General features: G+C 46.5%; 1 protein-coding gene across 1 annotated transcript in view; it reads left to right on the top strand.

Moving 5' to 3' along the window:
• AADAT (aminoadipate aminotransferase) overlaps positions 1-16,031 on the top strand; it is a 157,036-nt gene that overhangs the window by 81,175 nt on the left and 59,830 nt on the right. The window contains exons 4-5 of the mRNA XM_082243989.1: positions 2,688-2,820; positions 6,353-6,427. Coding sequence (XP_082100115.1) covers positions 2,688-2,820; positions 6,353-6,427 — 208 coding nt within the window. The remainder of the gene's footprint in view (positions 1-2,687; positions 2,821-6,352; positions 6,428-16,031) is intronic.

The raw sequence follows: 16,031 nt of genomic DNA, 5'->3' as shown, positions 1-16,031 counted from the left end.
TTTAGGGGACAGAAAGATAATAAATTGCGGCTTAGTCTGTATCTGTACATGTGAGATACACCCTTTGTATACTGTTGTTCTATTCTGCTATTCAATAAACACCCATTTAGGGGAAAATTAATAATTTTGCAGCATTTGCTGATTATGTTACTGTGAGATACTCTTTAAATTTGTTTGGCGCATCTTCTTCCACCACCGAGGATTGCAGGGCTCTTCAGTTTGCCTCCTGTTACTAACTCCTCCTACTCCGCGTCCTCATCCTCTACCGCCTCCGGAGCAGTGATCATTTCCAAGGCTTTCAGGGCAGTCATTCACAAGCGGCTCTGAGGGTGGGTTCCTGCACCCACAAAGGCCAGGTACACAATTGTCCAGCAAGGGCACAGTTCTGGAGGATGACAAGGTGGAGGAGGAGATGGAAGATGAGGAACCATTTTCACAGCAGGGTGGCACCCAGATAACTGATAACAACAGATACTACACTTGATCTTAGCCAAAAGGTCGAGAAGCAATGCTGGTGGCATTCCCACCTGACAGCGAAGGCAGAGGAGGAGGTTGCCAACGCAGCCAGGGCACCGCCAGCACCTCATAAGGCAGGGTTAGCATGTATGAAATGTGAAAAATCTTTATCGGCACGCCACAACAACCAGGACCACCAGCTGTTTTTTTTTTTAAGCCCGTGGTGTGTGAACACACTCAGACTATCACCCGGTGGGTGCATAAAAAAGTGCAAACCAAAAAAGTGAAACACAAAAAGTGCACAGGGTGTACACATGGTCCTTGTCCCTTATCCCCCAGGGTGCAAGGCTCCTAACAGGTACTGGGGTACTTACACGGGCTAACCAGGCCGAAACCAGGCAGCCCCGTTCTTGAGGAGGTCTGCTGAAACAGACCACCCCAAGTACTAGGTGGGGCTCTCCCGAAGAGAGACCCCATGAGAGAAGGGAACCAAGCCAGAAGGCCATATCCACCCCCTCCCAAGACTTTCAGGGACAGGCCCAAGGACCTACACCCTACTAATCACGCTGTGCAAAATAAAGTGTACCGCTACAATAAAATACACAAAACGTGAGACACACAACACATAAAAGTGGGGAAAGGGATAGTGAAGAAGTGCAAGGTTAGTGCCACGTGTCAATACTATGGCAGGCCCTTCTGCCAGGAATAAAAAATTCCTCTGGTCCTGACTCCTGACCAAAAGGCCCGGCCCTAGAGGCAGGTGTGAAAAACGTGTGTAGGAAGTGCAGTGTCCTTGGTGCCATACTCATAGTGTTGCCATCCACCGTGAATTATGGCACCCCTGGACTGCCACTCCAGGGGCACATACACCACTGGCTTTTCTGAATCCCGGTCCCTGGCAAGACCAGTGCAGCCCGGTCCCTACCAGAAGGCCTCAGAACTTAGACAGCTTTGGGAGAGCCCGGCCCACAACCAGGGACACATACCTTTTCCAAGGCCAGACTCAACCCAGATGAGTCCTTATGTACTATACACGTACTGAATGACGGGTCTGCCCCCTTCAACTTCTGGGTCTCCAAATTGGGCACATGGCCTGAGCTTGCCCTTTACGCCTTGGAGGTGCTGGCCTGCCCTGCAACCAGTGTATTATCTGAACGTGTATTTAGCATGGCTGGGGGCGTTATCACAGACAAGAACAGCCGCCTGTCCAGAGCCAATGTGGACAAGCTCACGTTCATTAAAATGAACCAGGCATAAAATGAAAAACAAAAACCAGTGTTGGCTACCTCGTCCTCCTCCACCGCCGCTTCCACCTACACCGCCACATCCACCTCAACCTCCTACTCCATATGGGCCTCGTCCTCCTCCTCCACCGCCGCCGCTGCTTCCACCTACACCTCCATATCCTCCGCCACCTCAACCTCCTACTCCATATGGGCCTCGTCCTCCTCCTCCTACATCATTCAAGATGATTAATTTTTATTTTTCTGTTTTTTATGTTATTTTAAGTTATTTCCCTATCCACCTTTGTTTGCAGAGCACTTGCCATGGTCTTAAGATGATTTTGCTGCCATTAGCAGCCCTCTAGCCTTTTCCATGTTTGTTTTAGAGCCATTTTAGTGCTCAAAAGTTCTGGTCTCCTTTGACTTCAATGGGGTTTGGGATCGGGGTAAAGTTCGGGTTAAATCCAGGTCACGAACCCGGACTTTTTTTTCAAGTTTGGCCAGACCCGCCGAACCCGGACATCCAGGTGTTCGCTCAACTCCTATTCATTATACAAAAATTTTTCAAATGTCAGTGCACAAAATGCAGAACTCTGGATTCAGTAACTTTACGTATCCATATGTATCACAGACCCTGAGCTTGCACTGTTCAAGGTACACATGAGTGATGCTACCCTTTCAAACAGGTTTTCGGTTATGCAATCAGATAATCTCAGATAATGGCGAGAGACTGTTTTTGATGAGCCAGAATATCTGAGGGTTTTTTCCCCTCTTTACTCTGTATTAGAAAAGTGTTGACACATCATAGGTCCTAATATTGTATGCACTGTATATTTAATTATGTACTTTCATGCATTTTAAGTGTGCTTTAAAAAGGTATATAAGCTGAAAACACACTTAAGGGATTAGCTAGCTAATAAAAATGAACTGGGCTGTTTGTATAATATGTTCACATTTGCATCAAATAAATTGAATGTATGTTTTAATAATTATATATTTGTTATATAGAATTGCCGAATTAATTTCCTGGTTGAAAGATTTCCAGATAAAAATGCACAACCCGCCTACACTTAGTTACAGTCCCGAGAAAGGTCAGATGGAGATGTGCGTCACCTCTGGAAGTCAGGAGGGCCTGTCCAAAGTAAGCTGCTGAATCCAAAATTTGTTATAAAGAATGTTTTTAGGGTTGCTTGATTACTGTTTCTAAAAAGTATAAGTGCATTCTTAAACACCGTGCACTTATCTTTTTTGCCGAGCAAAACAGAAAATTGGCGCAGGTTCAGATACACAGTTATGGCGCTTTTCCACTGCATGGAACCGAACGGTTCGGCTCGCTTTTGTGCTTTTCCACTGCTGGTACCTCATGGTATGGCTCTCTAAAACAGTACCACCTCGATTGTGGTTCCAAGAGGTGCCATACCGGTACCATATCCCACAATCCTTTGCATGCAGTCACTACTAGCCACTGATTGGTCAGAGAATCGTTGTTATCCCACCCACTTAACTTTAGTACTACTTTAGTGGAAAAGCAAACCATACCGAACCGAACCGTTCCATGCCGTACCAGCAGTGGAAAAGCAAACCGGGCCAAGCAGGGCCGAGTAGAGCCGAGCCGGTACTTGCAGTGGAAAAGTGGCATTAGTCTCTGACAGTCTGTATTGAATAAATATAAAACCAGTATTGGCGTAAGTCTAGATACATCAATGTGTCCCCAACAGTGGATGGTGATCCTGGGATAGGGGGCAGTTCCTGGTTCGTGGTCTGGTACCTGTATACTTGGTGGCTGCTGGTGGAGACGAGAGAAGTGGCTCTGTCAAGGAGGCAAATGGAGAGACCACAAGCGCCTACTAAGTGTAACAGTAAAAACCAGTTTAATAAGATACAGGTTAAAATTGCTCACAAACGTGGGTAAAGGAAAGGCATGTAGTGACAGGAGGTGGTCTTTCACTTCGCAAGCATGGGGGGTCCTCGGGGACGCTATCCGTGATCTTTTTCTGGCAGCAGAGATCACCGTAGTGTGAACCGGGGGCTTCCCGGGTCCGCTGGAGGCAGAGACACGCCCGACTATGGCAAAACGGCTAACAGACCTCATGTTAATATATATGATACATAATAAGAGGAATAAATCAGAGAAAAAAGGTAAGAAAATATTTCTATTTTTATCTTGAATTTTATATTGATTTTAACATAAGTACAATAAAATATACACATATATACTTACATGAGCTCCATTAGCCGTTTTGTCATAGCCACCTTCTTGATCCATGTCAGCCCTGGTAGTTTGTTTTTGAGATTGTGGACATAAAAGCCCTCATCCAAAATGGCCCCTGCATGGCCTGAAGAAGGAGCGCATGCTCCGCAACGTGTCACCATTAGTCTGTCATGCCGCAGCAAGGAAGTGACGTCACAGGCCCCAAGTCAGACGAGTCTCTGCCTCCAGCGGACCCGGGAAGCCCCCCGGTTCACACCAGAGCAATCTCTGCTGCCAGGAAAAGACCACCTACTGCGCCCCCGAGAACCCCCCATGCTTGCTCGGTGAAGACCACCTCCTGTCATTACATGCCGTTCCTTTACCCACGTTTGTGAGTAATTTTAACCTGTATCTTATTAAAGTGGTTTTTACTGCTACACTTAGTAGGCGCTTGTGGTCTTCTCTCCATTATATATTTTTCTCCCTACCTATAGTACACCACCTTACCCTGCCCCAGATACATACCATCCCGCAGCCACAATATGTACATCCTTCAGGGAAATATTCTCTGTACTAGCTGCATTCAAAAAATGTCATATAACACACCCTTACCCTGTGTGAGATTCTGTGACTGCCCAGTATTACTGTGTTGGAAACATATATACTATGTGTGTGTACATGTGTGATACACACATATATATATATATATATATATATATATATATATATATATATATGTGTGTTTGTTTGTGTTTATAATATTCATTTATATTCGTATGTGTGTGTGTATATATATGTGTGTGTGTGTGTATATATATATATATATATATATATATACACACATACTCACATACTATATATATATATATATATATATATATATATATGTAACCATAGGTTATACAGGCATATGCAAAAAATGAAGGAGGGATAGATGGTGCTGCCTAGCGAGAAGTAGGTGTCTGGTAGTGCAGTCTATAGTAGTGCAACTATCACCAAAAAATGAGTGCATTGGGTGTGTGACAACTAATGGAACACCTTGAATAAATAAATTAGAATAAAAAATGTCAGTATAAATAACAAGGTGTGCTAGGATAAAATGATGACCATTCAAGGTAAAAAAAAAAACAATGCGCACCATAAAATGAAAAAAAAAATAATAATAAAGTGATGAAACGCATCTGAATGACGAAACGCATAGAGCGCCATTACGTCACTTCCGGTTCCGGTCTTTGAAACGCATTCGCGTTCCGGCATCTCGTTCATATTACGTCTGATGTTTTCTTTGCTTATGACCCATGATATATGTGACGCAGCCTGCCTAAATCAGATAAGCCCTTCCAGGAAGTGAGACGTGACATCCAGAGAGAAATCCCAGGTGGACCTATACTTGCCATAGCCATTTATCCATTGGCGCATAACACACCTTTTAGGGGGTTTTTTTTCTGGGGGCTGTTCCACGGACTGAGGATCCATGATATATGTGACCCAGCCTGCCATAATCAGATAAGCCCATCCAGGAAGTGAGACCTGACATCCAGAGAGAGATCCCAGGCGGACCTATACTTGCCATATCCATTTATCCATTAGGGCGTGACACCCCTTTTAGGGGTTTTTCGTTCTTGTGAGTGCGGCACTGGGAGAGCGGGGAGGACGAGCACTTCCCCCTTACCTTTTAATTTCTAGCTTTGCCTAGGACTGGCACATTCACGGACTCTACACTCTTATATATATTATTTCACGGACTTTGCACTAATATATATTTACTATATTTATTCATTATATGTGTTATAGTGCCTTTTCTTATTTATTCATTTTTACTCTATTTAACACTTCAGCACAGTATAGGATACATCGCTATACAAATTTTTGTTGTTGGTCTATAATTCATACACTTTATTTTGCACTTAGTCACTTTATTAGCGTCACTTTTCTGACTGACCATTTACATATTTGCTTATTTATATGATGTATCTTTTTTTCAGTTTATGGTGCACATTATTGTTTTTTACCTTGAATGGTCATCATTTTATCTTAGCACACTTTGTTATTTATATTGACATTTTTTATTCTAATTTATCTCATTTATTTATTCAATGTGTTCCATTAGTTGTCACACACCAAATTCTTTCATTTTATGTTGATAGTTCACCAGATTGCACTACTAGACACCTACTTCTCCCTAGGCAGCGCCATCTATCCATCTATCCCCTCCCATGTATCTCTCCTACATTTTTTTCAATATTTTGTGTGGCCACCATTATTTTCCAGCACTTCCTGAACCCTCTTGGGCACCCATTGACTTAGAATATACATACTGTATGTACTGGAAAATTGTATGTCATTATAATCAATCTACCGATTTATGCAATTTCACTGATTTAAAGAAAATGTATATAAAAATAAATCAGAGAGTTAAAACCAAGTTATCGCTGAATATTTGAGGTACCATGTTTTAATCCTAATAAGCAAATATTTTCAGGTATTTGAAATGCTTGTGAACCCTGGAGACAATGTCTTATTGGAAACACCGACCTATTCAGGAACTATATCTGCTGTAAGTAGTCTTTTTGTGTGTCTTGATTTTGTTATCAAATAAGAAACAATATTTCAGGTTTTTTTTACCTATAAAGCAGATGATCTGATCAATTCTTTATGTATTAAAAGTAACCCAAGGCTTAAACCAAAATTGAGACACATTTACCAAATTTCGTTACAAACCAAAGACTGTTAAAACTGCCCCCCCCCCACTCCACTATTCCCAGCATCATTACAGCTCCCCTCACACACATATCCTTCCTTGGAACCTCAGCAACGGCCTCATGCACCCCTCCCTGGCAGTTCATCTTACTGGAACCCCTTGAGTGTTTACAATTCTCCTCCCTCACCTGCACACTGCACTTGGATCTGACAATCAGCTCCAGTCCCCAGGTATCCTGTGTTCTGCCACATTCCCCCCAACTTCTCCATACTGTAATCCACTCCAACAGCCAACTCTGCCCCACAATTGTCCCCATGATGCCACTATGCCATGCCACTGCACACTGAGCTCAGATCTGAGAGTTCGCTCTTGTCATGGTCTTACCTTCTTGCTGTTCTCCTTCGTTTGACATGTGCTGGCGGCCATCTTGGTTTCTGGGTTTCTTGTAGCCTCCCACCCTGCGGCTCCTCCTTCCCACTGGGAGGAGCTGGATGCCTAGCTCATATATATAGGAGGTCTGTGGCTTCAGTTCCCTGCTTGGTCCTCCTGTGTTCACATGCTTCTAAGACTGCTGCTGCTTCTGGTTCCTGTTCCTGGCTTCGTCTGACTACCCTGCTGGTTCCTGATCCTGGCTTCGTCTGACTACCCTGCTGGTTCCTGATCCTGGCTTCGTCTGACTACCCTGCTGGTTCCTGACCCCTGGCTTCGCAAAAGACTCTGCATCAGTTTCGCCATCCGTTTGGACTTTTGCTTTACAGCTTGTTTTTCAATAAAGCTTTCTTATTTTCACTTATCTGTTGTTGTACGTCTGGTTCATGGTTCCGTGACATTAGGACCAAGCCATGAATTCTGACGGTACAGGGCCATCCTCGCTACCCACGCTGGTTGCCAGACTTGATCAGCAGGATCACCTGTTGGGTCGGTTCGCCGTGGCGTTGCAAACCCTGCTTGAACGCACGGTACCACAGGCCATGAATTCTGACGGTACAGGGCCATCCTCACTACCCTCGCTGGTTGCCAGACTTGATCAGCAGGATCACCTGTTGGGTCAGTTCGCCGTGGCGTTGCAAACCCTGCTTGAACGCACGGCTCATTTCGCTCCCGTTGCCGATGGGTCGGTTGTCGCTCCTGGGCCCGCTCCTACTGCCGCTCCGGTTGTTGCGCCAGAGTCTACCCCGACACCTGTTGTTGCGCCTGCGGTGTTTCTGGGTATGTCCGGTTCTGCCCCCCTTCCACAGCGCTTTGGGGGAGAGCCAACTCAGTGCCGAGGTTTCCTTAACCAGGTGGGCATTTATTTCGAGTTGCTGCCACTTGCCTTTCCTACTGAGAGATCAAAGGTGGGCTTCTTAATCTCGCTGCTCTCGGACAAGGCCTTGGCCTGGGCCAGCCCTTTATGGGAGAACAACAATCCGGTGGTTGCCGAGTTTTCCGGTTTTGTTGCTTCTCTTCGGAAGGTATTCGATGTGCCGGCTCGTGCTGCCTCTGCTGCGAAGCTCCTTATGTCCATCAGACAGGGTTCACGATCCGTAGCTGAATACGCCATTGAGTTTCGTACCCTGGCAGCAGAGGTGGGCTGGAATAATGAGGCTCTGGTCGCTGCTTTCTCTCATGGTCTCTCGGATGCCTTGAAGGATGAGGTTGCAGCTAAGGACCTACCAGTGGAGCTCGAGTCTCTTATTTCTTTCCTGATTTTGATTGACACCAGACTCAGGGAGAGACCTTCCTTTAAGGAGAGTCTGCGGAGGCCTCCTAACAGATCGGCGCCTACCTTTGTTGTCCCACCCGTGCCTCCCTCTCCTCCCACGCCTCCTGGGGATGACTTGTCTGGGGGTGAACCCATGCAGCTGGGGTTTGCTCGCCTGTCCGAGGGGGAGAGGGTACTCCGGAGACGCGAGGGCCGATGCATGTACTGTGGTCTCGGTGGGCATTTTCGGTTGGCATGTCCGAACCGTTCGGGAAACGCTCGCACCTGAGATCCTGTCGGGGGCAGATCTTGGGTGGAGTCTCCTCGTCCCCGGTTTCCCGTGTTGACAAACCACTGATCACTGTTGTCCTCTCCTGGGTCGGGGGCTCGGTGACGACCCAGGCGTTGGTGGACTCTGGTGCTGGTGGTTTGTTCATTGATAGTGTGTTCGCTGCCGCCAATTCCGTTCCTCTGCAGGCTCGAGGTTCTCCTCTGGCTCTTGAGGCGATAGACGGCAGACCCCTTCTGCCGCCACACGTGACTCATGAGACCCTTCCAGTGGGGTTAGCCATTGGTGCCGTCCACAGAGAGTCGGTCTGCTTCCAGGTTATTTCGTCTCCACACTACTCGGTGGTCTTGGGGTACCCCTGGCTCCAGAAGCATAATCCGATTTTCGATTGGAGATCGGCCGAGATCCTCTCGTGGTCACCGCAGTGTGGGGCTAGTTGCATCCATGGGCCTGTCAAGTTGCTGTGTACTTCCTCGGACTCTCTGTTGCCCCCTGAATACGAGGAGTACCGGGATGTATTCGATAAGGTGCGCGCGGTTGCCCTACCTCCGCACCGCCCATACGATTGTGCCATCGAGTTACAATCTGGTGCCGTTCCTCCTCGTGGCAAAGTCTATCCACTGTCGGTAGCGGAGAATGAGGCCATGGAGGAGTACGTGAGGGAGGCGCTTTCACGCGGACACATTCGCAAATCCTCGTCCCCGGCAGGGGCTGGATTTTTCTTTGTGAAAAAGAAGGGCGGTGAGTTGAGGCCTTGCATCGATTACAGGGGTCTCAATCGCATCACGATCAAGAACGCTTACCCGATACCCTTGATTTCCGAGCTGTTCGATCGCCTTAAAGGGGCCACGGTCTTTACCAAACTCGACCTGAGGGCGGCATATAACCTCGTAAGGATCAAGGCGGGCGATGAGTGGAAGACCGCGTTTAACACCAGGACCGGTCATTATGAATCCTTGGTTATGCCCTTTGGGCTGTGCAATGCGCCCGCAGTCTTTCAGGAATTCATCAACGATGTTTTCCGTGACCTGTTGCAGCAGTGTGTGGTGGTCTATTTGGATGACATCTTGGTATATTCTGAGTCCATGGAGACCCACATTCTGGATGTCAAACGAGTGTTGCAACGGTTACGAGAGAACAAGCTGTTCGGTAAGCTTGAGAAATGCGAATTTCACCGATCCCAGGTAACCTTCTTAGGTTACATCATTTCCGCTGAGGGGTTCTCCATGGATCCTGAGAAGGTTTCGGCTGTCTTACAGTGGCCCCAGCCCAGTGGTCTTCGCTCCCTGCAGCGCTTTTTGGGCTTCGCCAATTATTATCGGAGGTTCATCAGGGACTTTTCCATGCTAGCCAAGCCTCTCACGGATCTGACCAGGAAGGGCAGTAATTCCCAGGTCTGGCCGCCCGAGGCCATCCGAGCTTTTGAGGCTCTAAAGTCCGCCTTTGTGTCAGCTCCGATTCTGTCGCATCCCAACCCTGGGTTGCCCTTTGTCCTCGAGGTGGACCCGTCTGAGACGGGAGTAGGCGCCCTTCTGTCTCAGCGTAGAACACCAGAGGGTCCTCTGCTTCCTTGTGGGTTTTACTCCCGGAAACTGTCTTCCGCGGAGTGCAACTACCAGATTGGTGACAGGGAGTTATTGGCCATCGTGCAGGCTCTTAAAAAATGGAGGCACTTGCTCGAGGGTTCGGTGGTTCCGGTCCTCATCCTGACGGACCACAAGAATCTGACCTACCTCTCTGAGGCCAAGAGATTGATACCACGTCAGGCCAGGTGGGCTCTGTTCTTGTCACGTTTTAATTACATGGTCTCCTACCTACCCGGTTCCAAGAACATCAGGGCGGATGCCTTATCACGGCAGTACTCCGACCTGTCCAGGGAGGAGTCGATTCCGACTTCGGTCATACCTCCGAATCAGATCCTGGCCGCCATTCGCACCAGCCTGACCTCTCCCCTGGGTGAGCAGATTTTGGTGGCTCAATCTGGTGCTCCCTCTGGGAGACCCAACGGCAGATGTTTTGTGCCTGAGGAGTTGCGCACTCGGTTGTTGCGAACCTACCATAACTCCAAGACCGCGGGGCATCCTGGAAAGAATCAGCTGTCCTGGGCTGTTTCACGTCTGTTCTGGTGGCCTTCCCTACGTTCCGACATCGCCGCATATGTAGCGGCATGCTCCGTTTGTGCCCAGAGTAAGTCTCCTCGGCACCTTCCGTTGGGCCTTCTGCAACCCTTAGCCACCGGGGAGCGCCCATGGTCACACCTGGGGATGGATTTCATTGTGGACCTCCCTGCATCCCGAGGCCATACGGTCATTCTCATGATTGTGGATCGGTTTTCCAAAATGTGCCACTGTGTTCCTCTCAAGAAGTTACCCTCTGCACAGGAGTTGGCCACGATTTTTGCCAGGGAGGTCTTCCGGTTGCACGGTTTGCCCAAGGAGATTGTGTCGGATCGGGGGAGTCAGTTTGTGTCCAGGTTCTGGCGCGCCTTTTGCTCCCAGTTGGGGATTCATCTCTCCTTCTCCTCGGCCTACCACCCTCAGTCCAATGGGGCCGCAGAACGATCCAATCAGGCCTTGGAGCAATTCCTTCGTTGCTATGTCTCCGATCACCAAGACAATTGGGTTGACCTCCTGCCTTGGGCTGAGTTTGCCAGGAACACGGCGGTGAACTCTTCCTCTGGGACGTCTCCCTTCATGGCCAACTATGGGTTCCAACCTGCCGTGTTACCGGAGGTATTCTCTCCCCAGGATATTCCGGCTGTGGAGGATCACCTTTCCGTCCTACGTGCTTCTTGGGTACAGATCCAGAAGTCCCTTGAGGTCTCTGCGCAGCGCCAGAGACTCCAGGCTGATCGCAGACGAGCGCCTGCTCCTTCCTACCAGGCCGGAGACCGTGTATGGTTGTCCACCCGCAACCTCAACCTTCGAGTGCCCACTCCCAAGCTGGCGCCTCGCTTTGTTGGTCCCTTCCGAGTGCTTCGCAGGGTAAACCCGGTAGCCTATGCCCTTGCGCTTCCTCCTGGCATGCGGATCTCCAACGTGTTTCATGTCTCCCTGTTGAAGCCACTGGTGTGTAATCGTTTCACTTCCTCGGTTCCTCGGCCTCGTCCGGTCCGAGTGGGCAATCGTGAGGAGTATGAGGTGAGCAATATCCTGGACTCGCGCCTGGTCCGCGGTCGGGTGCAGTTTTTGGTTCATTGGCCTGGTTATGGTCCAGAGGAGCGTTCCTGGGTTTCCTCCGCAGATGTCCATGCTCCTGCCTTGCTCCGAGCCTTCCACGCACGCTTCCCTCAGAAACCGTTCTTTACTCCGCGGAGGAGGGGCCCTTGAGGGGGAGGTACTGTCATGGTCTTACCTTCTTGCTGTTCTCCTTCGTTTGACATGTGCTGGCGGCCATCTTGGTTTCTGGGTTTCTTGTAGACTCCCACCCTGCGGCTCCTCCTTCCCACTGGGAGGAGCTGGATGCCTAGCTCATATATATAGGAGGTCTGTGGCTTCAGTTCCCTGCTTGGTCCTCCTGTGTTCACATGCTTCTAAGACTGCTGCTGCTTCTGGTTCCTGTTCCTGGCTTCGTCTGACTACCCTGCTGGTTCCTGATCCTGGCTTCGTCTGACTACCCTGCTGGTTCCTGATCCTGGCTTCGTCTGACTACCCTGCTGGTTCCTGACCCCTGGCTTCGCAAAAGACTCTGCATCAGTTTCGCCATCCGTTTGGACTTTTGCTTTACAGCTTGTTTTTCAATAAAGCTTTCTTATTTTCACTTATCTGTTGTTGTACGTCTGGTTCATGGTTCCGTGACAGCTCTGCTCCACAAGTGTCTCCACTGCTGCCTCTGCCCCCTGCACACTGCAGTGACAATTATCTCTGCTTGTCTTCTCTGAAGCCTTTGAGGCCACCCCCCCCCCCCCCATCATCTCTAAACCACACTCCACAATTCGTTCAGCTTCACCAGTGTCCCCTGTGGTACCTCTGTCACTTGCCACATGCACACCACATTCTGCTACTCTGCTTCACAAGTGTCCCTTCTGGTGCATGCTTTATTGCCACCTGCACACTGAAATGTGCTCTAACAATTAGCACCATTCCACAAACTTACCTGGTCTGAAATAGGCACACTTTTGCCAGCGCCTTTGAAACCTTGTTTTAAAATTTGTATCATTAGATGCAGATTACTTGAAGTGACGGCCTTTTGAAAGTAAAGCCCCATTTCTGTATACAGTTTTTAATGACATCTCATAGCCATTGTCACAAAAACTGCCAAAACTGCAGTGGCCTAATGGTTAGCTTTTATTTGTCTGTCCAGGGGTTTAGGGATTGATCCCTAAAACATCAAAGCATGGAATACTATGTTTGCATAGTTTTTGCATAGTCTTCCTTTGTTGATATTTACTTCAGCTCCTAGAGATTCAGACTTCAGATTCAGGCTAACCACTTTTGCACCACTGTCTCTGTCCAGCTTACCCTTCACATTCCCTTCTTCATTTGATTTCAAAATTTCTTCAGTTAGCCGTGTCTTTGCTTTTTGTGGCCAAAGTGATTCACTGTATTTTTACCATCTGTGAATTTTGTTCCTCTTGCATGCCAGGGAAAAGATTACTTTTTCCACCATATCACAATTTCAGTGCACTGGTTTCCAGGCTTTATGATATAAAAGTTTTCATTGCCATGTATTATCACTGAGCACATACCACAACTCTGGCTATACAAAAGCTGACTATTCACAAAGCTAATACCAGAACAAGGATCCTTAATTTCAAAAAAGTGTCTTTTTGCTTTCAACTGCTTTCAAGGAAATTTGAAAATAAAGATGCTTATGCTTTTTATCATGAGGTGATAAAATAATAACCATTGTACTCTTTTGTTCCCCCATCAGCTGATGAATATAGCACTTGCTTTTCTAAGGGATGATCTACAATATTCCCTGAGATAGCTAAGCAAAAAACACAAACGCCATACTAAGTGAAGCATACATGGGGTTTTATTTGAAATCACAAGAATGTTACTCACAAGGGTAAAAAAATCAGAGGCATGTCCCTGTCAGTGTAGCGATAAGTCAGGATGGCCTTTTGCGGCTGTGGCTTGTGGAGACGCTGCTGGTGGATGCCGGCACTTCCTGGAGCTGTGGAACACACGGGGAGACTCGTCCTGACGTCACTTTCCGGATTTGATGTGATGTCATTGGCGACGCATTTACGGAGCATGTGCTCCCTCTTCAGGCCTATGTAGCGCCATTTTGGGTGAGGGCTTATATGGAGATAGAATGTAGCCGCTGGGTTCTAAGTTCCGGCGGCTCCTTCGGTTATTAGAAAATGATGCTAAGGTCACTGTATTCAAGGAATCAGTGATTTGAAAATATATAATATGGTAAAAAATAAATGAGGAACAAAATATAAAAATATATAAAGTGCAGCATTAATGAAATTAAGGATACCATTACATACACAGAGAATGTGTATAATGGTGTAACAATATATCAAAGAAAACAATACTAAAAATAGGATTACTTGGAATCCAAATCTAAAAGTTGTTTACAATTGTAAACATAATATTTTTTGATCATAACAAAAAATTGGATATTAAAGATTAGGATAACTGATAAAAAAGGAATGATAAATACAAATTATACATAAAAAAATAAAAATTTATAAAAATAGAGATGAAAAATTATCCACAGTTTGAACGTACTTATACAGGACTTGTATGATATATGGAAATATTGAAAATTTGGGGCTCCTAGGTAGTGTGCATGGAAGAGGGAGATATGGCTTACGGGGAAAAAAATAAAAAAAGAGAAGAGAACAGGGGTTCAGATTAGCGTATTGACCTCTATCGCCTCGTTGAGCCCACCTGGCAGGAGAGTATCTAAGGTGTTAATCCAAAAAGTTTCCCTCTGCCTGAGACACTTGAAACCCTCTGCCATTGAGAAAGTGCCTGGTATAGATTCAATGACCCACACTCTGAGTCCTGTAGAGGATTTTTTTTTGTGGTGTTCTAAAATGTGTTGGAACACTGTGCTTGTCATCACCACCCTCTATAAAGCGACGGTGTTCCCCGAACCTCTTCCTCAAGGTACAGATAGTTCTCCCTATGTAATATAGGCCACAAGGACAAGCCAGGCAATAGACCACACATTCTGTGGAACAATTGAAAAAATTCCTAATGGAATAAGTTTTGCCTTTGACAGTAAACTCTTTTTGGCAGTGGGTGACATGTTTACACATTAGGCATAATGCCTTGCGGCATTGGTACATGCCTGTTAATGGAATGAAACATAGTTTTTGTGTAAGCAGCTACACTATACATTTGAACTTGCTGGGGGCCACTAGACTTTTTACGTTCTTAGCTTTCCTATAGGCAATCTTGGGTTTCGATGGCAAGATGGTTTTACGGTGTGGATCTTCCAGAAGGATTAGCCAATGTTTGGTCAGTACCTGTTCCATTATTTTAAATTCAGTATTGAATTGAGTCACAAACCGGGGTACTTGCCCCACCTAATCCTGTGTGTCTTTGCAAGTCTTTGCTTGACCTGTCAAGTACCGGTATGTGGTATACACTTCATCTAAAAGGGGTTCAGGAAAATCTTTTTCAACAAATTTCTGTTTCAGTAGAGCACTTTGTTCTACATAGTCTTTATCACTGGTATAATTCCTACGCAATTGGCAGAACTGGCTCTTAGGAATATATAGCAATTTAAACCCAGTACAGGCCAAGGGGCCATATCTACAAACCTTTTTACCAAGTGGTATTTTCTGAAATCAAAAACATGCGCAATCACACCAAAAAAGCTCAAAATAAAAACTCCAATCTGTCCCACAATAAACAACAAGCTCTTACAGAGCTTACAAACAATCACAATCTTATTATTAAAATGGCAGATAATGGAGGGGGTATAGTTGTACAAAACAGAACCAATTGTCTCATAGAGGCCCACTGATTGCTATCGGATACTACCACATACAAGAAACTATATACTGACCCCCTACCAGCTTTTATAACCGAGACCACTTCCCTGACCAAGCAAGCCAAGGAAGCTGGCATCATCAGTAAACAAGAATTAGCATTCTTCAACAGAGATTTTTATTCCACATCAAATTTTTATCACATTCCAAAAATACATAAAAATAAGGATAATCCACCTGGCAGACCCATAGTAGCAGCTATGGACAGTATTAGCAACCCCTTTTCACAATATGTAGACCAATATATTCAGCCAATGGCACAAGGCCTTCCCTCATACATTAGAGATGGAGTTCATTTTCTAGAATAACTAGCACATTACACATGGGAACCCACCTACATGTGGGCCTCTTTGGATGTTAATTCATTGTACACATCCATCCCCCATATGGTAGGTCTTCGAGCTGTTTCCCAATTCCTCGTGGATGATCCATCAGTCAATTCACAGCAGGCACAACTTGTAGTGGACGCCACCAGGTTCTGTCTAACCTAGGGCTGCAACTAATGATTATTTTCATAATCGATTAGTTG

The sequence above is a fragment of the Pelophylax lessonae genome, assembly GCF_965119305.1.
Source record: "Pelophylax lessonae genome assembly, chromosome: 1".
Classification (NCBI taxonomy): domain Eukaryota; kingdom Metazoa; phylum Chordata; class Amphibia; order Anura; family Ranidae; genus Pelophylax; species Pelophylax lessonae.
Note: the sequence above shows the minus strand (reverse complement) of the source record. Positions and strands in the feature narration are given on the sequence as shown.